Here is a 27,906-nt window from a genome sequence, read left to right on the forward strand (position 1 = left end):
TCCTGATCCCTAGGTCATAGCTAAGATGTTTCTAACCTAAGCTCCACCAGCCCAATATGATGCTTAAGAAGTTTTGAACTCCAGGAGCAGTATAGTGACAGATACAGTTTAAAGAGAGTCAAAGATTTAATGTTTTCAGGCTTTCACTGAAAGTTTTAAATATCTTGTCTACTTTCAACATTGATAAATTTAGCACACCTGAAATAATTTTCTTCAAGTCTGAAATATTTCAAGTTCACAGAACAGCATTTTAAAAGCTCTTACATATTTTTATGTATTCCAGAAAGTACATCTTTCTCTTCTCTCAAACATGTTAAGTGAAAAGAATGCTCTTAAAGTTCAGCCTATTATATATTTAAAAAATGTTGAAACAAGCAGCAGTTTCAATTAAAGTTTGTAACAAAGAAGGGAAGAAATATGAATAAAATATGCTTTGTGGTTCAAAAAATTTTCCAACAGAAGTTTAAGAGTTAGTCTCATCACATTGATTCATTCTAAAGGAAAGAACCATAACATGGATTTAGTACACAAGGAATATAAAAATAATGTAACTATAACTTACCTCGGCCCTCAGCTGCTGCTGTTCCATTGCAATAATTGAAGCCTGGGGGCTAGTGGACATACTCTCCTCTGGCTCCTTAAAACCTGGTGAGTTTCCTACATCTCCACTTACAAAACTGACAACATTTTCAATCAAAGTATGAACTCCAAGGGATTTTGAAAGATCAAAATCAGATTCAACAAATGAGCAAGAGGAGCTGTACAACCAATCTCTGCTGTGTTTTAGTCGAGCCCATGAGTCACTTAGAGGTTCCACTTGACTGTGCATTGCTCCTAAATATAAAATATAAAATTTCATAAATTCCAATTCAATAGAAAATTGCATTTTGACAGTAGGTGAAGACTGAGCTGTTGCTGTTCAAATAGGTGGTAAATGGGCATTTATGTTTAATTATACCATGCATTAAGAAATTAGAGCAAAGCACCTCAGTTAAACGACAGCAATATAATAAACTAAAGGAAAGGCCAGGTTTCTATTACTACATATCCTATAAGCACTACAGCAACACCCTGCCCCAGGAGAAAAAGAAAAGGCAAAGCCACTCAAACCATTTAGCTTAAAGCTAGAACACTGAATAAAAACGCTATGCAGCTAAATGGCAAACAGTGGTGAAGAAAGATCTGCAACAAAAGAAACTGTACCCTAAGATATTCCTTATAAGATCTGATTCTCAAAGAAGACTTTTATTTTACTCATACTATTATATCTTTTCTATAGGCAAAACTACACAGTGGTTTATAGCTTGTTTCAGATTAAATATTTACCAAACACACGAGTGAAGAAGGGCATGTAAACCAACAAAAATACTTCACTCTTATACAGAACATTTACTCTGGAATTATTGTGTGTCAGTGGGTGGTGTATTTTAAATGTATAAAATAACTACATATATGTTATGTCTCCAAACTATAATTTTGATTTCATGAAATCCACTTTGAAATACTTCTTGATATTTCCTGTAGTAACTGTGCGACTACATTTACACTAGGATATTTACCCAATGAAGACAAGTGTCAGCAAAAAGCTGAGTTAGTGTGAAACATGATTTAATTTTAAACCAAACCACGATCAGCAAAGTGCTGTCTGGTCCTTGTCTACATTTGCAGTTAAAATATGTCTTGCAGAAGTTCCTGGTACTCATCAGCAGTGTGCCATTTTCCATTGCAGACAAAGTTTACAAGATTATGGGAGAAATGCCCCTCTGGCAAAAGTGGGTACAATTCCACTAAGTAAATGAAGTCACAGTTGCTCAGGCATTTAGCCCTATAACTTTAGCTTTGGTAGTCAGTTTTTTATTATTACTTTTTTTGCTGTGTCACTAGTAAGCTTGGTGCAATACAAGATATAAACAAAAAACAGCTCCTACTCCAAGGAGCTTACAATCTATACAGACAGACAATGAATGGAGACACACGAGAGATAACCAGAAAATGCTACTAACCTATATTTTATTTAATACACTTATTTTAAAAAGTCTAAAAAGTTTAGTTTATACTTAGTAAGCTACCTTGGCATCATACAGTATTAATGTCTCTTGTGGGCCTGGAACCATAGGCATAATTTAAACAGTCATAACCTTATTGCTAAATAAAGTTAATTGTGCATTAACACAACTGTGACAAAACCACACCAGCATTTCTGTTTTAAACGCTATTTGCAGGGGATGGGGTTTAAAACTCAGTTCTACAAATTCTAAATCAGAAAATTCAATCTTTTCAAAACAATCCAATTTTTTACATACACAACTGACCACAACTGCATCTTAGATTTCAAATATTTCCTTTTCCAAGTGTGGTCCATAATATGGTTTAGCCACAACTTATTTTGAAAACATTTGATGGGCCAATGCATTGAACTGTGAGAATTTATTATATATGTCCCAATTACTCCTTTGTAAAGAATTTTCATGAGTATTTGCATGACATGCCTAAATACTTATTTACATAACAGACCAAAATGGCTTCAAAAAGAACCATTACTATGGGTATGTCTACATCTAAAATTTTGCAGCGCTGGTTGTTACAGCTGTATTAGTACAGCTGTATAGGGCCAGCGCTGCAGAGTGGCCACACTTACAGCAACCAGCGCTGCAAGTGGTGTTAGATGTGGCCACACTGCAGCGCTGTTGGGTGGCTTCAAGGGGGGTTCGGAGAACGCGAGAGCAAACCGGGGAAGGAGACCTGCTTCCCCGCGGTTTGCTCTCGCGTTCCCCGAACCCCCGAGCAAGCAGGTCTCCTTCCCCGCGGTTTGCTCTCGCGTTCCCCGAACCCTCCTGCAAACCGCAGGGAAGGAGACCTGCTTGCTCAGGGGTTCGGGGAACGCGAGAGCAAACCGGGGAAGGAGACCTGCTTGCACGGGGGTTTGGGGAACGCGAGAGCAAACCGGGGAAGGAGACCTGCTTCCCCGCAGTTTGCTCTCGCGTTCCCCGAACCCCCCTGCAAACCGCGGGGAAGGAGACCCGCTTGTGGGGGGGATTCGGAGAACACCGGAGCAAACCGCGGGGAAGGAGACCTGCTTGATTACCAGAGAGGCTTCCTCAGGTATGCTGGGATACCTGCTTATTCCACGGAGGTCAAGAAAAGCGCTGGTAAGTGTCTACACTTGATTACCAGCGCTGGATCCTCTACACCTGAGACAAAACGGGAGTACGGCCAGCGCTGCAAACAGGGAGTTGCAGCGCTGGTGATGCCCTGCAGATGTGTACACCTCCTAAGTTGCAGCGCTGTAACCCCCTCACCAGCGCTGCAACTTTGTGATGTAGACAAGCCCTTAGTGTGAAAGTAGAATGAATTATATTGTGAAAATAGAAAGGATTAAAGAAATGCTGTCTGTACCTTTAAGCAAAATTGTTGGAATGCTGCAATCCAGGTGCCAGGAATACAGACATTAACATAGAACAACTGCACCGTTTAAGGGCAATTGGTGAAGTATTAGCCTTAGATGGATAAGAGTTAGGCCATGTCTACATCTAAAATTTTGCAGCGCTGGTTGTTACAGCTGTATTAGTACAGCTGTATAGGGCCAGCGCTGCAGAGTGGCCACACTTACAGCAACCAGCGCTGCAAGTGGTGTTAGATGTGGCCACACTGCAGCGCTGTTGGGCGGCTTCAAGGGGGGTTCGGGGAACGCGAGAGCAAACCGGGGAAGGAGACCAGCTTCGCTGCGGTTTGCTCTCGCGTTCCCCGAACCCCCCTGCAAACCGCAGGGAAGGAGAACCGCTTGCTCGGCGGTTCGGGGAACGAGAGAGCAAACCGGGAAAGGAGACCAGCTTCGCCGCGGTTTGCTCTCGCGTTCCCCGAACCACCCTGCAAACCGCAGGGAAGGAGAACCGCTTGCTCGGCGGTTCGGGGAACGAGAGAGCAAACCGGGAAAGGAGACCAGCTTCGCTGCGGTTTGCTCTCGCGTTCCCCGAACCACCCTGCAAACTGCAGGGAAGGAGAACCGCTTGCTCGGCGGTTCGGGGAACGAGAGAGCAAACCGGGAAAGGAGACCAGCTTCGCCGCGGTTTGCTCTTGCGTTCCCCGAACCACCCTGCAAACCGCAGGGAAGGAGACCTGCTTGCTCGGGGGTTCAGGGAACGAGAGAGCAAACCGAGAAAGGAGACCAGCTTGATTACCAGAGGCTTCCTCAGGTATGCTGGGATACCTGCTTATTCCACGGAGGTCAAGAAAAGCGCTGGTAAGTGTCTATACTTGATTACCAGCGCTGGATCACCAGCGCTGGATCCTCTACACCCGAGACAAAACGGGAGTACGGCCAGCGCTGCAAACAGGGAGTTGCAGCGCTGGTGGTGCCCTGCAGATGTGTACACCTCCTAAGTTGCAGCGCTGTAACTCCCTCACCAGCGCTGCAACTTTCTGATGTAGACAAGCCCTTAGTAAGGAAGTAGGATATGCATGCTGTGCCCCAGGTGAATTGTACAGTTTTGCTTTCTTTGTCCCTTTGTCTAATTCACGCTCTTTTATCTGTATAAATAAGCCTGTTTGGGTCTTGCATGGCCACTCACATTATCTGGGTGCTATTGGCGGAGCGCTACGCTAATAAAACAGAGTGGTCTGACAAACTGTGAGTCCTGAGTCTAACTTTGACATATGTCTTGGCCATCCAATATAGTTGGCAACATAAAATCATAATCAAAAGTTGCTTTAAATTTCAGGAATACTATGGTTGTGAAACACTTTGAGAAAACCAGCAACATTTAAAGTTAAAAAGATATCTTTAAATGTTTTAACTTTTGCTGGGTATGTTACAACCTTATTATTTAAATGCAGACACGGCTTATATGCAATTATTAAAATTACTGATATTTATTCTGTGATGCCTACTATCAGAAATTTCTAACTCAATTTTTAATTTTCTTTTTGGTACCTGGTGACATGTTGTGTAAACAAGTAAGGAGAACAAGAGACATCAGGCTGGTGCATAGACAGATATAATTATTCTTCGTAGATTATCAGAACCTCTAAAAGTGACCACTATTAGGATGAGTATTAATCTCAGTTGTATGTGGAAACTACAGGTGAGACCCACACTTCTGCTCCAGCTCCTTTACAACAAGCAAAAGTGCCAGAGTGGTGTAAATAGACTCTAAAATCCCTGATTCTGACCCAGGAAGGATGCTGCTGGCACAAACACTGTTGAAAACAACCGTGAGATTGCCTTTTGAGCCCTCCCTTGCAAACCCAAGAGGTGACATGCTGGGGGCAAGGCCACAGCACTGTAGAAATTCCAGACAGTGCTATGGCCCACAGGGTACCCCACTCTAATGTCGAGAGGCCGCCCCTGAGCTGCCTAAGTTACACTAAAGGCATCTCCAACTTCCTGCAGCAACCCAGGATCAGGAAGGCAGAAAGCTGTCTTAAAGGTATCTGAGGGTATGTCTACATCTACAATTTTGCAGCGCTGGTTGTTACAGCTGTATTAGTACAGCTGTATAGGGCCAGCGCTGCAGAGTGGTCACACTTACAGCAACCAGCGCTGCAAGTGGTGTTAGATGTGGCCACCCTGCAGCGCTGTTGGGCGGCTTCAAGGGGGGTTAGGGGAACGCGAGAGCAAACCGCGGGGAAGCAGGTCTCCTTCCCCGCGGTTTGCTCCAGTGTTCCCCGAACATCCCCCCCCCCCCCCAAGCAGGTCTCCTTCCCCGCGGTTTGTTATCGCGTTCCCCGAACCCCCGTGCAAGCAGGTCTCCTTCCCAGCGGTTTGCTCCGGTGTTTTTTGAACCCCCCTGCAAGCAGGTCTCCTTCCCAGCGGTGTGCTGTCGCGTTCCCCGAACCCCCCTGCAAACCGCGGGGAAGGAGATCTGCTTGCACGGGGGTTAGGGGAACGCGAGAGCAAACCGCGGGGAAGGAGACCTGCTTCCCCGCGGTGTGCTGTCGCGTTCCCCGAACCCCCCTGCAAACCGCGGGGAAGGAGATCTGCTTGCACGGGGGTTAGGGGAACGTGAGAGCAAACCGCGGGGAAGGAGACCTGCTTCCCCGCGGTGTGCTGTCGCATTCCCCGAACACCCCTGCAAACCGCGGGGAAGGAGATCTGCTTGCACTGGGGCTAGGGGAACGCGAGAGCAAACCGCGGGGAAGGAGACCTGCTTCCCCACGGTTTGCTCTCGCGTTCCCCGAACCCCCCTGCAAACCGCGGGGAAGGAGACCTGCTTGATTACCAGAGAGGCTTCCTCTGGTATGCTGGAATACCTGTTTATTCCACGGAGGTCAAGAAAAACGCTGGTGAGTGTTTACACCTGATGACCAGCGCTGGATCACCAGCGCTGGATCCTCTACACCCAAGCTTCAACGGGTGTACGGCCAGCGCTGCAAACAGGGAGTTGCAGCGCTGGTGATGCCCTGCAGATGTGTACACCTCCTAAGTTGCAGCGCTATAACTCCCTCCCCAGCGCTGCAACTTTGTGGTGTAGACAAGGCCTTAGTTCCCCTTCACCCCAGATGGTGAATTCTGCACTGAACCTTTAAAAGCACATGACAGACTCTCACCCCATGGCTCCAAACATCAAAGGGCTAGTACAGAAAAAGCAGTGAAGAAAAATAGTTTATTAAAACCATGTACGGGATGATGCTACCCTGTCATCAAGGTCTGACAAAATATTAAGTGAATTTTTAATTTTGTTAATAGAAAAAGAATTTGAGAGAAACAGTTGCTATTACTGAGCCATAACATAAATAAGTTGATATAGATGGAAAAGTTTCAAAACCAATTAAAAAATTTAACTGACATTATTGCGCCAAAAAAAATAGTGTTTAAGAGGATGAGAAAAATCAAGGGCTCTGAGAAGCAATATGAAATTAATGAACATGAAGAAGGATTCCAGCTGAATATAGCCAGATTATTTTTAATGGATGCAATGTTAAAATATGATGGGTTTGGTACAAAACAAATTTTTCAAAAGTTAGCATATATAAAGCAAGAATGAACAAACAAACAAAAAAAAATCACATGTTCTGAGAAAAATGTTTAAAGTAAAAATTCAAACAATGAAATATTTGGCTCTGCATTAGCTTAGCTGCGAGATAGACATGGAACTCTTAGGACCTACACAGTTACACTAAGGATTTCTTATAGAGCATTTTGGATCATGTGAATATAGTTATGCATAAAAAAATTCCACAGAGCAATAACCTTGAAGCTTACATGAAAAACGATTGAATGTTTACTTGTCCTTATAAGCTAGCTTTTAATAATGGAGTTTTCAAAATGAATGTGGCACAGCTGCAATACATACTTTATAAAACATAAAATATGTAGGGAAGCTAAAGAGGGGGGAAAAAAATAAACATGCCATCATGTACTTGCTTGAAGCTCTTCTTTTTTCTGGGGCTCAACTGGCCAAAAAGGAGTAAATACACTACCATATAAGAATCAGAAGACAAAAGGAGACATTTGATACAAAAGACAACATTTAAAAAAATTCTTTCTTAATATTACCCTGGCTCAAATTTAATTGATCTATCTGCATTTCATCCATGCATGAAAACCATCAACAAGCAAACTCTGAAGAAAGCATTTTCTTGGTAACAATATTCATTAGTTTGTATCATCTAGGCAGCACAAACCTTGTAAGTCCTCTGCATCATAATTTTTGATTTTGTGTTTCCTCTTCTGTTGCATTTATATCCATGTGCTTATATATATTTATATTCCATACTTAAGAAACACAATTATTTAATTCAAAAATTCAGAATTACACTGACTACTACAGGTACTGAAAAATATTTCTATTACTGCAACAGCAGATAATTTAGATTTAAGGTATCTGCACGATTGTATCCTGCTGGTTATAATTCAAGTTACTAGAAATTTAAGAAACTGTACTAAAGAACATATGAGCAATATACCATCTCATCACAGACATTTGTGCAACATACCAACTCATAACAGATTGAGACAGACACACTCGTGGTTTTGTTTGCCCACAAAATTGTATGTGTGATTGCATGTCTAAATGTGTGTGTATTTACCACAAATGTACATGCAGAATCTGGGGTTTTATTTGCACAAACCACCATTTAGATGCATTAATACTCACTCTTTCCTGCCCTAAAGGAACTGGGAAAAAGATCTGACGGATATAAACAAAGAATGCAGACAGGATGCTGCCTACTGAGCTACATCAGTGCTGGGGGCTCTCTCTGGTCTGGCAAGACTGAAGATGATGAATCAATAATAGACAAAAGAGAGGAGAGGAGAGGAGAAGAGAAGGCTGAGAGGCACCCAGGGAAGATACTAATCTCTCCTCTCCATCTCCAGTGGCTAAAAACATTTCACGGAAGATTTCTGGAGGGATTTCTACCTTGCTGGGGTGGAAGCTGATGGCAGCTTTCTAGAATCTGATTGAGTAATGGGTGGGTCTAAGAGCTCCAAAGGATCCAAAGGCAGAAGAAGGGGACTTCTTGTCATGCTACTGCTCAGGTGGAGCATCTGAAGAAACAGGGAATGGAGAATTAGCCATTCAGTCCCTGCTTGCATTTTTGGATCGAATAAGAACTTGAGGTTCATGCAAGTGAAAAAGCAAAGCTTTCCTTCCATACCTGCCTGCAGAACCACCAAGCAGGGCAAACTCTTTTTTATAGTATCAGAGGGGTAGCTGTGTTAGTCTGGATCTGTAAAAGCAGCAAAGAATCCTGTGGCACCTTATAGACTAACAGATGTTTTGGAGCATGAGCTTTCGTGGGTGAATACCCACTTCATCAGATGCATGTAGTGGAAATTTCCAGGGGCAGGTATATATATATACAGGCAAGCTAGAGATAACAAGGTTAGTTCAAATCAGGGAGGATGAGGCCCTGTTCTAGTAGTTGAGGTGTGAAAACCAAGGGAGGAGAAACTGGTTTTGTAGTTGGCAAGCCATTCACAGTCTTTGTTTAATCCTGAGCTGATGGTGTCAAATTTGCAGATGAACTGAAGCTCAGCAGTTTCTCTTTGAAGTCTGGTCCTGAAGTTTTTTTGCTGCAGGATGGCCACCTTAAGGTCTGCTATAGTGTGGCCAGGGAGGCTGAAGTGTTCTCCTACAGGTTTTTGTATATTGCCATTCCTAATATCTGATTTGTGTCCATTTATCCTTTTCCGTAGAGACGGTCCAGTTTGGCCGATGTACATAGCAGAGGGGCATTGCTGGCATATGATGGCGTATATTACATTGGTGGACGTGCAGGTGAATGAACCGGTGATGGTATGGCTGATCTGGTTAGGTCCTGTGATGGTGTCGCTGGTGTAGATATGTGGGCAGAGTTGGCATCAAGGTTTGTTGCATGGATTGGTTCCTGAGCTAGAGTTACTATGGTGCGGTGTGCAGTTACTGGTGAGAATATGTTTCAGGTTGGCAGGTTGTCTGTGGGCGAGGACTGGCCTGCCACCCAAGGCCCGTGAAAGCGTGGGATCATTGTCCAGGATGGGTTGTAGATCCCTGATGATGTGTTGGAGGGGTTTTAGCTGGGAACTGTATGCGATGGCCAGTGGAGTCCTGTTGGTTTCTTTCTTGGGTTTGTCTTGCAGTAGGAGGCTTTTGGGTACACATCTGGCTCTGTTGACCTGTTTCCTTATTTCCTAGTGCGGGTATTGTAGTTTTGAGAATGCTTGGTGGAGATTTTGTAGGTGTTGGTCTCTGTCTGAGGGGTTAGAGCAGATGTGGTTGTACCTCAGTGCTTGGCTGTAGACAATGGATCGTGTGATGTGCCCGGGATGGAAGCTGGAGGCATGAAGGTGGGCATAGCGGTCGGTAGGTTTTCGGTATATGGTGGTGTTAATGTGACCATCACTTATTTGCACCGTGGTGTCTAGGAAGTGGACCTCCCGTGTAGATTGGTCCAGGCTGAGGTTGATGGTGGGGTGGAAGCTGTTGAAATCGTGGTGGAATTTTTCCAGAGATTCCTTCCCATGGGTCCAGATGATGAAGATGTCATCAATGTAGCGTAGGTAGAGAAGGGGCGTGAGTGGATGAGAGCTGAGGAAGCGTTGTTCCAGGTCGGCCATAAAAATATTGGCATATTGTGGGGCCATGCGGGTGCCCATAGCGGTGCCACTGATCTGGAGATATATATTGTCATTAAATTTGAAATAGTTGTGTGTGAGGATAAAGGCACAGAGCTCAGCAGCCAGTTGTGCTGTGGCATCATTAGGGATACTGTTCCTGACAGCCTGTATTCCATCTGTGTGTGGGATGTTTGTGTAGAAAGCCTCTACATCCATGGTGGCTAGGATGGTGTTTTCTGGAAGGTCACCAATGCATTGTAGTTTCCTCAGGAAATCAGTGGTGTCATAGAGATAGCTGGGAGTGCTGGTGGCATAGGGTCTGAGTAGAGAGTCCACATATCCAGACAGTCCTTCAATGAGAGTGCCAATGCCCGAGATGATGGGGAGTCCAGGATTTCCGGGTTTGCGGATCTTGGGTAGTAGATAGAATAACCCTGGTCGGGGCTCTAAGAGTATGTTGATTTGTTCCAGTGTTAGTGTAGGGAGTGTCCTGAGTAGATGGTGCAGTTTCTTAGTGTATTCCTTAGTGGGAACTGAGGGAAGTGGCCTGTAGAATCTGGTATTGGAGAGTTGTCTGGCGGCCTCCTTTTGGTAGTCAGACCTGTTCATGATGACAACAGTACCTCCTTTATCAGCCTCTTTGATGATAATGTCAGGGTGGTTTCTGAGGCTGTGGATGGCATTGCATTCTGCACGACTTAGGTTACGAGGCAAGCGATGTTGTTTTTCCACAATTTCTGCCTGTGCACGTTGGCGAAAGCATTCAATGTATAGGTCCAGACTGTCATTTCGACCCTCAGGAGGAGTCCATGTGGAGTTGTTCTTCTTGTGCTGTTGGTGGGAGGGTACCTGTGTATCAGTGCGCTGTTCAGTGTTGTCCTGAAAGTATTCTTTGAGTCAGAGACGGCAAAAGTAGGCTTCCAGATCTCCGCAGAACTGTATCATATTGGTGGGGGTGGCAGGTCAGAAAGAGAGTCCCCGAGATAGGACAGACTTTTCTTCTGGGCTGAGTGTGTAGTTGGATAGATTGACGATATTGCTGGGTGGGTTAGGGGTACCATGGTTGTGGCCCCATGTGGCAGGTGGGAGTTTAGACAGCTTACAGTCCTTTTTTCTTTGTAGAGAGGTGAAGTGAGTAATGTAGATCTCCTGTCTTATTTTAGTGAAGTCCGTTTGTATGGAAGTTTGGTTATTAATGAGAGTCTCCAGGTTGGAGAGCTCTTTTTTGATGTTTTCCTGTTTGCTGTATAGGATGCTGATCAGGTGGTTCCTCAGTTTCTTTGACAGAGTACGGCATAATCTCTCACTGTGGTCTGTGTAGTATGTAGATAGCAGTGGATTTTTTACCTTTAGTCCATTTGGTATGATGTCCATCCGTTTGCATTTCAAAAGGAAGATGATATCTGTCTGTATTTGTGCAAGTTTCTTCATCAGGATGATGGATTTACACTCCATACGGCTAAATGCAGTGCCTTGCATGGTATCAAGTATCAGAGGGGCAGCCATGTTATTCTGGATCCTTAAAAGCAGCAAAGAAACCTGTGGCGCCTTATAGACTAACAGACATTTTGGAGCATGAGCTTTCGTGGGTGCCTTATAGATTTAAGAGATTGGCACATTTCTGAAGTATGCTGAGGACGTTGCTTGTGCCATGGTGGAGCAAGCCTTGATGTTTGGAGAGAGAAGCTTGCCAGCCAATTGACAGCAGGTGGAAATACGCCATGCGATTCATTTCAAGATTCTGAGGTATGAAATAGCTTGGCCTTTGACGTGCTGGGTCTGACCACAAAGGGAGACAGCCTAAATGATTGGTACTGTTGAGGTAACAGAGCAAGGCCCTGGAAATATCCAGATAATTAGGCTTCTTTTCTCCTTGCAAAGAGTGCAACTTCAGGAAGAAAACTAGTAAGACGACAGACTGATTCTGATGGAATTCTGAAACCACTTTAGGGAAGAACTTAGTGTGTTATTTCATCAACATCTTTTGCCTTTGGAAGGATGTATACAGACGTAAGAGCCAGGAGCTTACTGACTCTCAACACTGATGTGTTGAGTTATCTTGGTGGTAAGATGGTATATCGAGCATCTGATAATGTTCTGAAAGGAGGCTCCATGATCTGTAAGAAGATGTCGAGGTCCCATCCAAAAGTTAGGTCTCTACTTGGAGGGCAGATCTGAAGAAGGCCTTTGAGAAATCTCAACCCCAAGGTTGTCAGAAGATTAAATGTGATCGTTTTGGAACACAGCCACCGATATTGCTGCCAGGTGGACTTTGAGGGTATGTCTAGAATGCAGCTGGCAAGTGTGATTCCAACATGGGTAGACAGACTTGTGCTAGCTAAGCTTGAGCTAGCATGATAAATACAGCTATGTGGACATTGAGGTGTGCAGCAGTTCAGCCTACCGCCCATGTCAAAGTCCACTAAACACAAGGTCCACACAACCCTGTGAGTCCAAACTCGAGCAGCTGGCTCAAGCAGCCAGCAGAGGCCACAACATCCACACTACCATTTTTAGCAAGCTAGCTCAACGTGAGCTAGCGTGAGTTTGTCCATCTGTGCTGCGAATCAAACCTCCAAGCTGCAGTGTAAACTTTTCCTAAAACAGCTAAATGCTAGTCCTGCCTACTTCAGGAGCAACATCTAGTCCAGAACCTTTGGCATTGAGGCCTCTACTGCATTCATATTGTTTTGGGCTGCCCATATAGAAATCTTTTCCACTCTGAGGAGTAAGTTTACCTGGCAGAAGGTTTCCAGCTTAGTAAAAGAAATCTCCTGAACCTGCTAGAAGCAGTCGCTTTCAATCCTATTCATCCAGCCAACATCCAGGCTATCATCTCTAAAAATTATGGATCTCAGTGCAGTATTTGACCCTGGTTTTATGATATTATGTCTGGCAGATGGGAAGGTATATAGGTGGTGGTCTGGACATCTGCAGGAAATGCAACAGATAAACTGACTTGGCCAGTAGGCAGCTATCTTAATTACTGTAATTTTGTCTCATCTGATGTTGGATATTATCACAGGGAATCAGGGAGATAGGTGGGAAGGTACATAGGAGTCCTTGAGACTATCGAAGAAAAGACATCTGGAAGGGAGTTTGGACTCACCCTGCCTCTAGAGCAGAAGTCCCAGCACATGGCATTGACTGCTCTAGCAAACAGACCTATGGAGGGAGTCCCCCACTGGCAGAATATTGGGCCTAGATGGATTTCTGCAGTGACCACTCATGGCTAGTTACTATGTTTCTGCTCAGTAAGTGCACCAGGTCATTGCTGACTACTGGAAGGTGTAGAGCTAGCAGCCTCCCTCTGTGCTGATGGAACTACTCCCATAACTCACTGCTTCCAGACAAATGGATAATTGAGCACTTCGTTTGTTTACACAGTACATAGCTGAAGCATTGTCCATCAGGATCTGCAGAGTAGAGTTCCAAAGAGCAAGTAGGAAAGCAGTGCAGGCTAGACGGATGGCTCTTAGTTCCAAGAGGTTCATATGGCGCTTCAGATGATTATGAGACCATGTTCCTTGCATCTGAAGGTGGTTCAGGTAGGTGCCTCAATCTGTCCTTAAGGCATCTGTGACCAGCTTTGTTGCTGGGAAAGAGACTGAAAAGAGTATCTCCTTTTTCAAGTTCAAGGTCACCATTTGAATGGGGGCAGGAGTGTGGTTCATTTGTATCATACTTGGACAGAGAGCAAGTGGAATCTGGCAAGCGACAGCACATATGTGCACATGGACATATTGGCTACACCATCATAGGACCTAATCACATCAGCCACATCATCAGGGGCTCGTTCACCTGCACATCTACCAATATGATATATGCCATCGTGTGCCAGCACTGCCTCTCTGCCATGTACATTGGCCAAACCAGACAGTCTCTATGCAAAAGAATAAATGGACAAAAATCAACCGTCAAGAATTATAACATTAAAAAACCAGTTGGAGAACACTTCAACCTCCCTGGACACTCAATTACAGACCTAAAAGTAGTAATCCTTCAACAAAAAATCTTCAAAAACAGACTCCAATGAGAAACGGCAGAACTGGAATAAATTTGCCAACTGGACACCATTAATTTAGACTTTAATAAATACAGGAAGTGGATGAGTCTTTACACAAAACTAAAAACTATTTCCCCATGCTAATTTTTCCCCTACTGTTACTCACACCTTCTTGTCAACTGTTTGAAACGGGCCATCCTGATTATCACTACAAAAGTTTTTTTTTTCCTTCCTGCTGATAATAGCCCACCTTAAATGATGAGTCTTGCTAGAGTTGGTAGGGCAACACCCACTTTTCTCTGTGTGTGTGTGTGTGTGTGTGTGTGTGTGTGTGTGTGTGTGTGTGTGTGTGTAAATATCTTCCTACTGTATTCCACTGCATGCATCTGATGAAGTGGGTTTTAGCCCACGAAAGCTTATGCCCTAATAAATTTGTTAGTCTATAAGGGTATGTCTACACTACGAAATGACGTCGATTTTATAGAAGTCAATTTTTAGAAATCAATTTTATACAGTCGATTGTGTATGTCCACACTAAGTGCATAAGTTGGAGGCGTATGTCCTCACTACTGTGGTTATCATCGACTTACGAAGTGGTGCACTGTGGGTAGCTATCCCACAGTTCCCGCAGTCTCCACCACCCATTGGAATTCTGGGTTAAGCTCCCAATGCCTGATGGAGCAAAAACATTGTTGTGGGTGGTTTTGGGTACATGTCGTCAGTCTCCCCTCCCTCCATGAAAGCAACGTCAGACAATCATTTCACGCCTTTTTTCTGCGCGGACGCCATACCACAGCAAGCATGCAGCCCGCTCAGCTCAGTTCACCGACACCACTGCCGTTGTGTCCTAGGTGCTGCTGTCAGCAGATGGTGCAGTAGGACTGCTAACCGTCGTCATACACCGCTTCCGCTGCAACTTTGCTCTGCAGCTATTGCCTCGATAGCAAATTTCTCCATGTTGTCTGTCATGGGATCACAGGTATGTGTGTTCTTCCTCGGGAAATCGGCGCGGTACTAACCGTCGTCCTCCACTGCTTTCGCTGCAACTCTCTTCTCCTGGCACCACGAATCCACCTTGCAGGTCTTCTCGTCGTTCTGTATAAATATCTATTCTTGTGGCATCTGTTGTCATCCATCGATTTTGCTGCAACTCTGCTTTCCTGCGCTCCTTCAGACACCATACCACGGCAAGCATGGAGCCCACTAAGCTCACCGCTGCTGTAGTGAGCATTGTAAACACCTTGCGCATTATCCTGCAGTATGTGCAGAACCTGCAAAAGCAGGCGAGGAGGTGACGACAGCGCGATCACGATAGTGATGAGGACATGGATACAGACTTCCGTCAAAGCACGGGCCCTGGCAATTTGGACATTATGGTGGTAATGGGGCAGGTTCATGCCGTGGAATGCTGATTCTGGACAGGGAAACAAGCACAGACAGCTGGGACCGCAAAGTGTTGCGGGTCTGGGATGATTCCCAGTGGCTGCGAAACTTTCGCATGCGTAAGGGCACTTTCATGGAACTTTGTGACTTGCTTTCCCATGCCCTGAAGTGCCAGAATACCAAGACGAGAGCAGCCCTCACAGCTGAGAAGCAAGTGGTGATAGTCCTCTGGAAGCTTGAAATGCTACTGGTCAGTCAGGAATCAATTTGGAGTGGGCAAATCTACTGTGGGGGCTGCAGTGATCCAAGTAGCCAATGCAATTACTGTGCTGCTACTATCAAGGGTAGTGACTCTGGGAAATATGCAGATCATAGTGGATAGCGTTGCTGCAATGGGATTCCCTAACTGGTGGGGTGATAGATGGAACGCATATTCCTATCTTGGCACCAGACCACCTTGGCAGCCAGTACGTAAAACCATAAGGGATACTTTTCAATTATGCTGCACTGGTGGATCACAAAAGGGACATTTCATGGACATCAATGTGGGATGGCCGGGAAAGGTGCATGATCCTCCCATTTTCAGGAACTCTGGTCTGTTTGAATAGCTGCAGGAAGGAACTTACTTCCCAGACCAGAAAATTACCATTGGGGATGTAGAAATGCCTATAGTTATCCTTGGGGACCCAGCCTACCTCTTAATGCCATGGTACATGAAGTCATACACAGGTACCCTGGACAGCAGTAAGGAGCAGTTCAACTATAGGCTGAGCAAGTGCAGAATGGTGGTAGAATGTGTAATTGGACATTTAAAAGCTCACTGGTGCAGTTTACTGACTAGGTTAGACCTCAGTGAAACCAATATTCCCATTGTTATTGCTGCTTGCTGTGTGCTCCACAATATCTGTGAGAGTAAGGGGGAGACGTTTACGGCAGGGTGGGAGGTTGAGGCAAATCGTCTGATGTCTGATTACATGCAGCCAGACACCAGGGCAATTAGAAGAGCACAGCTGGGCTCCCTGCACATCAGAGAAGCTTTGAAAACCAGTTCCATGACTGGCCAGGCTACAGTGTGACAGTTCTCTTTGTTTCTTCTTGATGAAAACCTGCCCTCTTGGTTCACTCTACTTCTCTGTAAGCCAAATGACATCCCTATTTCGATCACCGATTTCAGAGGCAATAGAGTCATTATTGTATCCAAATCATGCATTCTTTATAAAATCATCACACAAACAGGGGGAAAACTCGTCAGGTAGCCTGAGAGGGGTGGGTGAGGAGGGAAGCACTGGGTGGGGTGGCGGATGAGTGGAAGAGGGAAAGACAAGGCCACACTACAGTTCAAAAAAGACGGTTACTCACCTTTGTAACTGTTGTTCTTCGAGATGTGTTGCTCGTATCCATTCCAATTAGGTGTGTGCGCGCTGCGTGCACATTCGTGGGAAGATTTTTACCCTAGCAACACTCAGTGGGTCGGTTGGGCACACCCTGGAGTGGAGCCGCTATGGCGCTGGATACATACCCCTGCCGACCCAACCGCCCCTCAGTTCCTTCTGGCCGGCGACTCCGACAGTGGGGAAGGAGGGCAGGTTTGGAATGGATATGAGCAACACATCTCGAAGAAGAACAGTTACAAAGGTGAGTAACCATCTTTTCTTCTTCAAGTGCTTGCTCGATTCCAATTAGGTGATTCCCAAGCCTTACCTAGGCAGTCGGGTAGGAGTGAGATGTTGCAGAATGCAAAACTGCTGAGCCAAAGGTTGCATCATCTCTGGACTGTTGAACCAGAGCATAATGTGAAGCAAAGGTGTGGACCGAAGACCAGGTAGCTGCACGACATATCTCCTGGATAGGTACACGAGCCAGGAAGGCGGCAGATGAAGCCTGAGCTCTGGTAGAATGCGCGGTGATGTGGCTTGGGGAAATATGAGCCAAATCATAACAAGCACGGATGCATGCCATCACCCAAGATGAGATCCTCTGAGAGGAAACAGGTAGACCTTTCATTCCGTCTGCTAGTGCGACAAAGAGTTGGGGTGTTTTACGAAAGGGTTTTGCCCGCTCAATATAAAAAGCAAGCGCTCTACAGACGTCCAGGGAGTGCAATTGTTGCTCCCGTCGCGTTGAGTGTGGCTTTGGGAAGAAGACCTGGAGAAAGATGTCCTGGTTAACATGAAATGCCAAAACCACCTTAGGGAGGAATGCCGGGTGTGGTTGCAACTGCACCTTGTCCCTGTGGAACACAGTGTACGGCGGATCTACCGTAAGAGCCCTGAGCTCGGAGACTCGTCTGGCCGATGTATTGGCTACGAAGAAAGCTGTCTTCTAAGACAGGTAGAGTAGCGAGCAGGCTGCTAACAGCTCGAATGGGGGAGACGTAAGTCTGGTTAAAACCAGGTTGAGGTCCCAGGTCAGGGCTGCGTGACGTACTTGGGGGTATAAGTGCTCCAAGCCCTTGAGGAATCTCGAAACAATAGGGTGTGAGAACACAGAATGGCCGCCTTCCCCTGGGTGGTAGGTACAGATGGCTGCCAAGTGTATCCTCAGTGATGATATTGCTAGGCCCTGCTGTTTGAGAGACCAGAGGTAGTCCAAAATAGAGGGAATCGGGACCTCAGTGGGAGTAAGATTATGCGTTTCACACCAGCAGGAGAAACACTTCCACTTGGCCAGATACGTTGACTGGGTGGAAGGTTTCCTGCTACCCAGGAGAACTTGTCGAACTGATGCACAGCAACATAACTCTGACTGCAGCAGCCACGCCGTGAGGTGAAGGGCCTGCAGGTCTGGGTGGCCAAGTCTGCCATGGTCCTGAGTTATGAGGTCTGGGTGGAGTGGCAGGGTAATCAGGTTGGCTATCAACAGGTCGAGCAACGTGGTGTACCAGCACTGCCTGGACCACGCTGGAGCGATCATGATTAGACGCGCTCTGTCCCTGCGGAGTTTTAGCAGGACCTTGTGAACCAGCGGGAATGGTGGGAAGGCATAAAGCAGCTGGCTCTTCCAAGGCATCAGGAAAGTGTCCAAGATCGATCCCGGGGAAAGACCTTGGAAGGAGCAGAACATCTGGCATTTCCTGTTCGCGCGGGAAGCAAACAGGTTTATGTGGGCAAATCCTCACTTTTGGAAAACAGAATGAATAACGTCCTGGCGGATCGACCACTCGTGAGACAGGAAGGACCTTCTGAGTCGATCCGCCAGAGTGTTCCGAACCCCTGGGAGAAAGGACGCTACCAGGTCTATCGAGTGGGTTATGCAAAAGTCCCAGAGTTGAATGGCCTTCCTGACAAAGGGAGGAAGATTGTGTCCCTCCCTGCTTGTTTATGTAGTACATGGCCGTTGCGTTGTCTGTAAACACTGAGACACAACGGCCTTGTAAATGTTGCTGGAACGCCTGGCACGCCAGGCGGACTGCTCTCAGTTCTCGGATATTTATGTGTAATGCCAGCTCCTGGGGTGACCAGAGGCCTTGAGTACGAAGGTGACCAAGGTGAGCACCCCAGCCAAGAGATGACGCGTCCATCGTCAGGGACATTGAGGGTTGGGGCGGATGAATGGCAGCCCTGTACACACTAGGCAGGGAGTCAGCCACCAGTCTAGGGAGCCTAGGGTGCTTGGGGGAATGGTGACTATCGTGTCTATTGGGTCCCTGCCCGGGCGGTATACCGAGTTGAGCCAAGCTTGGAGAGGACGGAGGCGCAGCCTGGCGTATTTCGTCACGAACGTGCAGGCAGCCATGTGACCCAGGAGATGGAGACAAGTGCGAGCCGAGGTCATCGGGAAATTCTGTAGACCTCGGATGACTGTTGCCATCGCCTGAAACCGCGGCTGCCTCCTTCGATTTCGGGGCTGGCGCCTGCTGGCCATGGCGTTCTCTCTCATTAACAGACTAGACAACCAGTGAGCAGGGAGGAGGATGGACATACAAATACTTGTACCCTTTAGAGGGTACCATGTATTTAAGCTCGACTCCCCTGGCCGCAGGAGGGATAGAGGCTGGAGACTGCCATATAGTATTGGCATTGGCCTGGATGGTCCGAATAAACAGTAAGGCAACTCTGGTGGGGGCATTCGCTGACAGAATGTCCACTACCGGGTCCTCTACCTCCGGGACCTCCTCCACCTGGAGGTTCATATTGAGTGCTACCCTCCTCAGGAGGTCCTGATAAGCTCTTGTCATAAACAGATAGCTAAGGGTTAATGTCTCTTTCACCTGAAACACCTGACCAGAGAACCAATCAGGAAGCCGGATTTTTTCAACTTTGGGTGGAGGGAATTGTGTGTCTGAGTCTTTTGTCTGCCTGCCTGCTTTCTCTGAGCTTTGGAGAAGTAGTTCTACTTTCTAGTCTTCTGTTTCTAAGTGTAAGGACAAAGAGATCAGATAGTAAGTTATATGGTTTCTTTTCTTTGGTATTTGCATGAATATAAGTGCTGGAGTGCTTTGATTTGTATTCTTTTTGAATAAGGCTGTTTATTCAATATTCTTTTAAGCAATTGACCCTGTGTTGTATCATCTTAATACAGAGAGCACATTTGTATGTATTTTTCTTTCTTTTTATATAAAGCTTTCTTTTAAGACCTGTTGAAGTTTTCTTTACTTCAGGGAAATTGAGTCTATACTCACCAGGGAATTGGTGGGAGGAAGAAATCGGGGAGATCTGTGTGTTGGATTGCTAGCCTGATTTTGCATTCCCTCTGGGGGGAATAGGAAAGTACTTTTTGTTTCCAGGATTGGGAACAGAGAGGGGGGAGTCTCTGTGTAGTTTCACAGAGCTTGTGTCTGTGTATCTCTCCAGGAGCACCTGGAGGGGGGAAGGGAAAAAGGATTATTTCCCTTTGTTGTGAGACTCAAGGGATTTGGGACTTGGGGTCCCCACGGAAGGTTTTTCAGTGGGACCAGAGTGCCCCAAAACACTCTAATTTTTTGGGTGGTGGCAGCAGGTACCAGGTCCAAGCTGGTGACTAAGCTTGGAGGTTTTCATGCTAACCCCCATATTTTGGACGCTATGTCCAGATCTGGGACTAAGGTTATGTCATGGTGTAGCAGCGGTTGGGAGATAGACAGAATCCAGAAGCCAGTAGGAATATTATATTTTTCTTTTCTCTGCTAAGGGCTTTTTAGCAGAGAGAAACAGTTGGTTTTAAAAGGGAACCAGAGAGAATTTTTTTTTTCTGCTCTCTCTGGCAGTTTGTGGCTTGCATGTTTAGCAAGAAGTCGTTAAGGACTATCACGGGTCTTTTGTCACACAATAGCACTCCCATTGAGAGTCATACCAGCACTATATGAATGCAAATAAAGTGGTTTTTCAGGTTTACTTAACATTGAAGATTAGCTAAAGGCACTGTTGCTAGGCAGACTTCAGGAGGCAACAGAGAGCCTGCAGTTCAGAAGAGAAACACCGGAGGGCACCCCAACACAAGAAAACAGGAATCATGACTTCTAAGGCAAAAATTGAGGCCGAAGAGCAATTCAAAGACGCTGAGCACAGGCGACAAATGGAAATGAAAGAAAGAGAAGAACAGATCAGAGAGGCAGCCTACCAAAGAGAACAGGCAGCCTACCAAAGAGAACAGGCAGCCTTAGAGGCAGCACATAAAAGAAAACTAGAAGAAGAGGTGGCCTACCGAAGGAAACAAGCAGAGGAAGAGTTGGCCCACCGCCGAGAAATGGAAAAACAACAAAAAGAAGATGAAGAGAAGGAAAAACAGAGAAAGCATGAACTGGACTTGGCAAAAGCTGGGCTGCATGTCCCAGCCAACCCTAACAACCCGGCGCCAATTATTGCTCCACAGCACAGGAAATTTCCCACCTACAAGGCAGGTGATGACACCGAGGCCTTCTTGGAAAATTTTGAAAGAGCCTGTCTTGGGTACAGCATCCCCAAAGACCAGTACATGGTAGAATTAAGGCCACAACTCAGTGGACCTTTAGCAGAGGTGGCAGCTGAAATGCCTAAGCTGCAAATGAATGACTATAAACTTTTTCAAACCAAGGCCAGATACAGGATGGGGATAACCCCAGATCATGCCCGTCGGCGCTTCAGAACCCAAAAGTGGAAACCAGAGGTGTCATTTCCCAAACACGCCTACTACATTGCAAAAAACTATGAGGCCTGGATAACAGGAAACAACATTCAAACCTTGGAAGAACTGAACCTCCTCATACAAATGGAGCAGTTCTTGGATGGTGTTCCTGAAGACATCACACGGTACATACAAGATAGAAATCCCAAAGATATCGCTGAGGCGGGGGAGATTGGAGCCAAATGGATGGAACTGGCAGAAAGCAAGAAAGCTACTGTCAAGGGGAACGATTACCACAGGGGGCACACAGACCATAAACCCTACAACCGAGGACAGCCAAAGACCCCACATACCACCCAAGTAAAGCCACAGATACCCTACCCTTCAACCTCACCAGTCTCCAGTAACTCACCTCGGCCCAGTGACCCATCAGATGGAAGATGCTTTAAGTGTAATGAACCGGGACATATCAAGGCCAACTGTCCCAAGAACACCATGCGAGTGCAATTCATTACACCACCATCACACCAAAGATCCCCCAGGCCCGGATGCCTCTCAAATACCCTTGGAGCGAAGGGAAAATTTGAGAGTGGGCGGAAAGAAGGTTACTGCGTGGAGAGACACGGGGGCACAAGTGTCAGCTATCCACCAATCCTTCGTTGACCCCAAATTCATCAACCCAAAGGCCAAAGTTACAATTTACCCCTTCATGTCACAAGCTGTAGACTTGCCTACAGCTCAACTGCCTGTCCAGTACAAAGGCTGGTCAGGAATCTGGACTTTTGCAGTCTATGACAATTATCCTATCCCCATGCTACTGGGGGAAGACTTGGCCAACCAGGTGAGGCGGGCCAAGAGAGTGGGAATGGTTACACGTAGCCAAACCAGGCAAGCTTCCAGACCCATTCCTGTTCCTGAGCCGTCCACAGACGCCCCGTCTGTGTTACCAGAGACCCAGACAGAGGTAGTGGATCCAGATTCCATGCCAACCACTGAAACAGCCACAGCATCTCCAGTCCCAGGCCCGGAACTGGAACAGCAACCAGCAAGTGCAACCACATCTTCAAACTCAACGCCAGAGGGCGCCAGCGAGCCAGAACTGGCAGAAGCAAAAGACAGCCATACCCAAAAGGCTCAGCCAGAGCCTGAAATACCCTCAGGTGCACCAGCAGAGAGCGGTTCACCAGCAATGGAAACAACCCCATCACCTACATCGCTTCCAGAGGGACCAAGCCCAAGTCCACAGTCTGAGGAAGAACTGGTGACCCCAGCCTCAAGGGAACAGTTCCAGGCTGAGCAGGAAGCAGATGACAGCCTTCAGAAAGCGTGGGCGGCGGCACGGAGCACCCCACCGCCTCTCAGCTCTTCTAATCGATCCCGGTTTGTTATAGACCAAGGACTTTTATACAAGGAAATTCTTTCTGGTGGACACCGGGAAGAATGGCAGCCGCAAAAACAGTTGGTGGTTCCAACTAAGTACCGGGGGAAGCTCTTAAGCTTAGCCCATGATCATCCCAGTGGCCATGCTGGGGTGAACAGAACCAAGGACCGATTGGGGAAGTCCTTCCACTGGGAGGGGATGGGCAAGGACGTTGCCAAGTATGTCCGGTCTTGTGAGGTATGCCAAAGAGTGGGAAAGCCTCAAGACCAGGTCAAGGTCCCTCTCCAGCCACTCCCCATAATTGAGGTCCCATTTCAGCGAGTAGCTGTGGATATTCTGGGCCCTTTTCCAAAAAAGACGCCCAGAGGAAAGCAGTACGTACTGACTTTAGTGGACTTTGCTACCCGATGGCCAGAAGCAGTAGCTCTAGGCAACACCAGGGCTAACACTGTGTGCCTGGCCCTAACAGACATCTTTGCCAGGGTAGGTTGGCCCTCCGACATCCTTACAGATTCAGGGTCTAATTTCCTGGCAGGGACCATGGAAAAACTGTGGGAAACTCATGGGGTGAATCACTTGGTTGCCACCCCGTACCACCATCAAACCAATAGCCTGGTGGAAAGGTTCAATGGAACTTTGGGGGCCATGATACGAAAATTCATCAACGAATTCTCCAATAATTGGGACCTAGTGTTGCAGCAGTTGCTGTTTGCCTACAGGGCTGTACCACATCCCAGTTTAGGGTTTTCACCATTTGAACTTGTGTATGGTCACGAGGTTAAGGGGCCATTACAGTTGGTGAAGCAGCAATGGGAGGGGTTTACGCCTTCTCCAGGAACTAACATTCTGGACTTTGTAAGCAACCTACAAAGCACCCTCCGACACTCTTTAGCCCTTGCTAGAGAGAACCTAAAGGATGCTCAGGAAGAGCAAAAGGCCTGGTATGACAGACATGCCAAAGAACGTTCCTTCAAGGTAGGAGACCAGGTTATGGTCTTGAAGGCGCAACAGGCCCATAAGATGGAAGCATCATGGGAAGGGCCATTCACGGTCCAAGAGCGCCTGGGAGCTGTAAACTACCTCATAGCATTTCCCAATTCCTCACTAAAGCCTAAAGTGTACCATGTTAATTCTCTCAAGCCTTTCTATTCCAGAGACTTACAGGTTTGTCAGTTTACAGTCCAGGGAGATGATGCTGAGTGGCCTGACGGTGTCTACTACGACGGAAAAAAAGACGGTGGCGTGGAAGAGGTAAACCTCTCAACCACCCTGGAACGTCTGCAGCGGCAACAAATTAAGGAGCTGTGCACTAGCTTCGCCCCATTGTTCTCAGCCACCCCAGGACGGACTGAACGGGCATACCACTCCATTGATACAGGTAATGCTCACCCAATCAGAACCCCACCCTACCGAGTGTCTCCTCATGCCCAAGCTGCTATAGAACGGGAGATCCAGAACATGCTACAGATGGGTATAATCCGCCCATCGACCAGTGCATGGGCATCTCCAGTGGTTCTGGTACCCAAACCAGATGGAGAAATACGCTTTTGCGTGGACTACCGTAAGCTAAATGCGGTAACTCGTCCGGACAACTATCCAATGCCACGCACCGATGAGCTATTGGAGAAGTTGGGACGTGCCCAGTTCATCTCTACAATAGACTTAACCAAGGGGTACTGGCAAGTACCGCTAGATGAACCTGCCAAGGAGAGGTCAGCATTCGTCACCCATGCGGGGGTGTATGAATTCAATGTCCTTCCTTTCGGCCTTCGAAATGCACCCGCCACCTTCCAGAGGCTGGTAGATGGTCTACTAGCTGGACTGGGAGAATTTGCAGTTGCCTACCTCGATGATGTGGCCATTTTTTCAGACTCCTGGCCCGAACACCTACTACACCTGGAAAAGGTCTTTGAGCGCATCAGGCAGGCAGGACTAACTGTTAAGGCCAAAAAGTGTCAAATAGGCCAAAACAGAGTGACTTACCTGGGGCACCAGGTGGGTCGAGGAACCATAAACCCCCTACAGGCCAAGGTGGATGCTATCCAAAAGTGGCCTGTCCCAAGGTCAAAGAAACAGGTCCAATCCTTCTTAGGCTTGGCCGGATACTACAGGCGATTTGTACCACACTACAGCCAAATCGCTGCCCCATTGACCGACCTGACCAAAAAGACCCAGCCAAATGCAGTTAAGTGGACTGATGAGTGTCAAAAGGCCTTTACCCAACTTAAGGCAACACTCATGTCTGACCCTGTACTCAGGGCCCCGGACTTTGACAAGCCATTCCTAGTAACCACAGATGCATCTGAGCGTGGTATAGGAGCAGTGCTCATGCAGGAAGCAACAGATCACAACTTCCATCCTGTTGTGTTTCTCAGCAAGAAACTGTCTGAGAGGGAAAGTCACTGGTCAGTCAGTGAAAAGGAATGCTATGCCATTGTGTACGCCCTGGAAAAGCTACGCCCATATGTTTGGGGACGGCGGTTCCAACTACAAACTGACCATGCTGCATTAAAGTGGCTTCATACTGCCAAGGGGAACAACAAGAAACTTCTTCGTTGGAGTTTAGCTCTCCAAGATTTTGATTTTGAAATTCAACACATCAGAGGAGCTTCTAACAAAGTTGCTGATGCACTCTCCCGTGAGAGTTTCCAGAATCCAGTAGTTAAAAAGTGTTCTTAAAATGTAAAAGTCTGTTAGTTATATACTTAGTAGTATATGTACAGGTGCATGTGTTGTATTAATCTGTTTATTTTCAAATTCTAGAAGGAAATTGCCGCCAGTGAGCTTCCCCACTGTCTGCAATTTGGGGGGCGTGTCATAAACAGATAGCTAAGGGTTAATGTCTCTTTCACCTGAAACACCTGACCAGAGAACCAATCAGGAAACCGGATTTTTTCAACTTTGGGTGGAGGGAATTGTGTGTCTGAGTCTTTTGTCTGCCTGCCTGCTTTCTCTGAGCTTTGGAGAAGTAGTTCTACTTTCTAGTCTTCTGTTTCTAAGTGTAAGGACAAAGAGATCAGATAGTAAGTTATATGGTTTCTTTTCTTTGGTATTTGCATGAATATAAGTGCTGGAGTGCTTTGATTTGTATTCTTTTTGAATAAGGCTGTTTATTCAATATTCTTTTAAGCAATTTGACCCTGTGTTGTATCATCTTAATACAGAGAGCACATTTGTATGTATTTTTCTTTCTTTTTATATAAAGCTTTCTTTTAAGACCTGTTGAAGTTTTCTTTACTTCAGGGAAATTGAGTCTATACTCACCAGGGAATTGGTGGGAGGAAGAAATCGGGGAGATCTGTGTGTTGGATTGCTAGCCTGATTTTACATTCCCTCTGGGGGGAAAAGGAAAGTACTTTTTGTTTCCAGGATTGGGAACAGAGAGGGGGGAGTCTCTGTGTAGTTTCACAGAGCTTGTGTCTGTGTATCTCTCCAGGAGCACCTGGAGGGGGGAAGGGAAAAAGGATTATTTCCCTTTGTTGTGAGACTCAAGGGATTTGGGTCTTGGGGTCCCCAGGGAAGGTTTTTCAGTGAGACCAGAGTGCCCCAAAACACTCTAATTTTTTGGGTGGTGGCAGCAGGTACCAGGTCCAAGCTGGTGACTAAGCTTGGAGGTTTTCATGCTAACCCCCATATTTTGGACGCTAAGGTCCAGATCTGGGACTAAGGTTATGTCAGCTCTCAGGTTGATTGGAGGAGGGCCTGAGGAGGATGTTCCTGCCACCGTCTCAACTGGAGAAGAGGAAGAGGAGATGCCGGGGACGAGCGGGTCCTGTGTGGCCTCATGTTCTTGGGCGACCTCCTGCTCCAGTGGAACGTGGGAGGCCGGTGGGTGAACTGGGGCTTCCTTCGTAGCAGTTGGAGGAGGACGGCTAACTGTCGCCTCTGGCACTCGGTGCTCTGATGGGACAGAGCGGGACGGAACTACTGGTACGCCTTGGGCCTGGTGGTACGCCCAAGATGTTCAGAAAGACCACTGATGAGGGCTTTGGTCCTGGGCCTGGGTCTCTTGGAAGACCCTGGTGGGCACATCGGAATCACGGTCCTGTGCATAAGAGCTGTCTGTGTGGGACGACACTGAAGCGCGTCTGGATGGCCATAGAGGGGCTGAAAAGCCCTGGGCAGAGTCTCTGTCTCTAGCGGACCTTGCTCTACTCGGCATCAGGGACCTGTACCGGGAGGCATACCGGTACCGGGAACGAGATCTGGACCTGCGACCAGAGAGGTGCCGGGAGGTCGACCGAGATCTCGAGGCTCGACATCAGGAGCGGCTACGAGATTCACGAGGCCTGGAGCAGTGCCGGGAGATGGAGCGGTGCCGACAGTAGTGGGCCGGCGAACAGGATACTGAATGGTGTCGCGAGTGCGACCGGTACCAAGGAGGAGAACGGTGCCGGGACTGCGAGCGGCGTCGGGAGCGGGAGCACCTACGGGACCTAGAACGTCTGCAGGACCGTGATCGTGAACGGTGCCGCTCTGCTGTGCCGACAGAGGATGGTCTTATCAAGGCGCAGGCTTACCGATAGACTGTATTACCAGCACCGCCGGTGCCAGGGGTTGAGGGAGCATCGACTCTGTCATGGCAATCAGATCCCTCGCCATTGAGAATGTCTCCGGTGTGGATGGAATAGTAAGCTCAATCACGGCTTGCACCGGGGAGCTGACATACACTGGACTCGATGGCCCTTGTGGGACAGGAATTGACGGTGCCGACATAGTCGGTGCCACGGCAGGTGTCGTTGCCGGGCGATCCGACTTAGACGAGCTCTCTGACTGTGGTGCAGGTGGCATGGAAACAGTAGGCGTCTTAGGCTTTCTCGACCTCGGGGAGAGGGAGCAGTGCCGAGTCGACTTCGGTGCCGGCGATGGCTGGTGCCAAGAGGCCTTGGCAGTACCGGCGCGGTCCGGTACCAAGGAAGCGCTTCTGCCCGTCGATTGACCAGCGCTCGGTGCCAAAGGTGGGAGGGGTAAGAGCCGCCTCCATGAGGAGCTGTTTTAGCTGAAAGTCCCACTCCTTTTTTGTTCTCGGCTTAAAAGCCTTGCAAATGCGACACTTATCTGCCAGGTGAGATTCCT

At 47.1% G+C, this 27,906-nt stretch overlaps 1 protein-coding gene across 12 annotated transcripts in view; it reads right to left on the minus strand.

The window, feature by feature from the left end:
- Nucleotides 1-27,906, minus strand: part of HERC1 (HECT and RLD domain containing E3 ubiquitin protein ligase family member 1) — a 266,405-nt gene that overhangs the window by 126,684 nt on the left and 111,815 nt on the right. For all 12 annotated transcript variants that reach the window (XM_030576957.1, XM_030576953.1, XM_030576956.1 and 9 more), the window contains exon 26: nt 563-834. In XM_030576957.1, the coding sequence (XP_030432817.1) occupies nt 563-834 (272 nt within the window). The remainder of the gene's footprint in view (nt 1-562; nt 835-27,906) is intronic.

This window comes from Gopherus evgoodei, chromosome 10, assembly GCF_007399415.2.
Source record: "Gopherus evgoodei ecotype Sinaloan lineage chromosome 10, rGopEvg1_v1.p, whole genome shotgun sequence".
Taxonomy (NCBI): domain Eukaryota; kingdom Metazoa; phylum Chordata; order Testudines; family Testudinidae; genus Gopherus; species Gopherus evgoodei.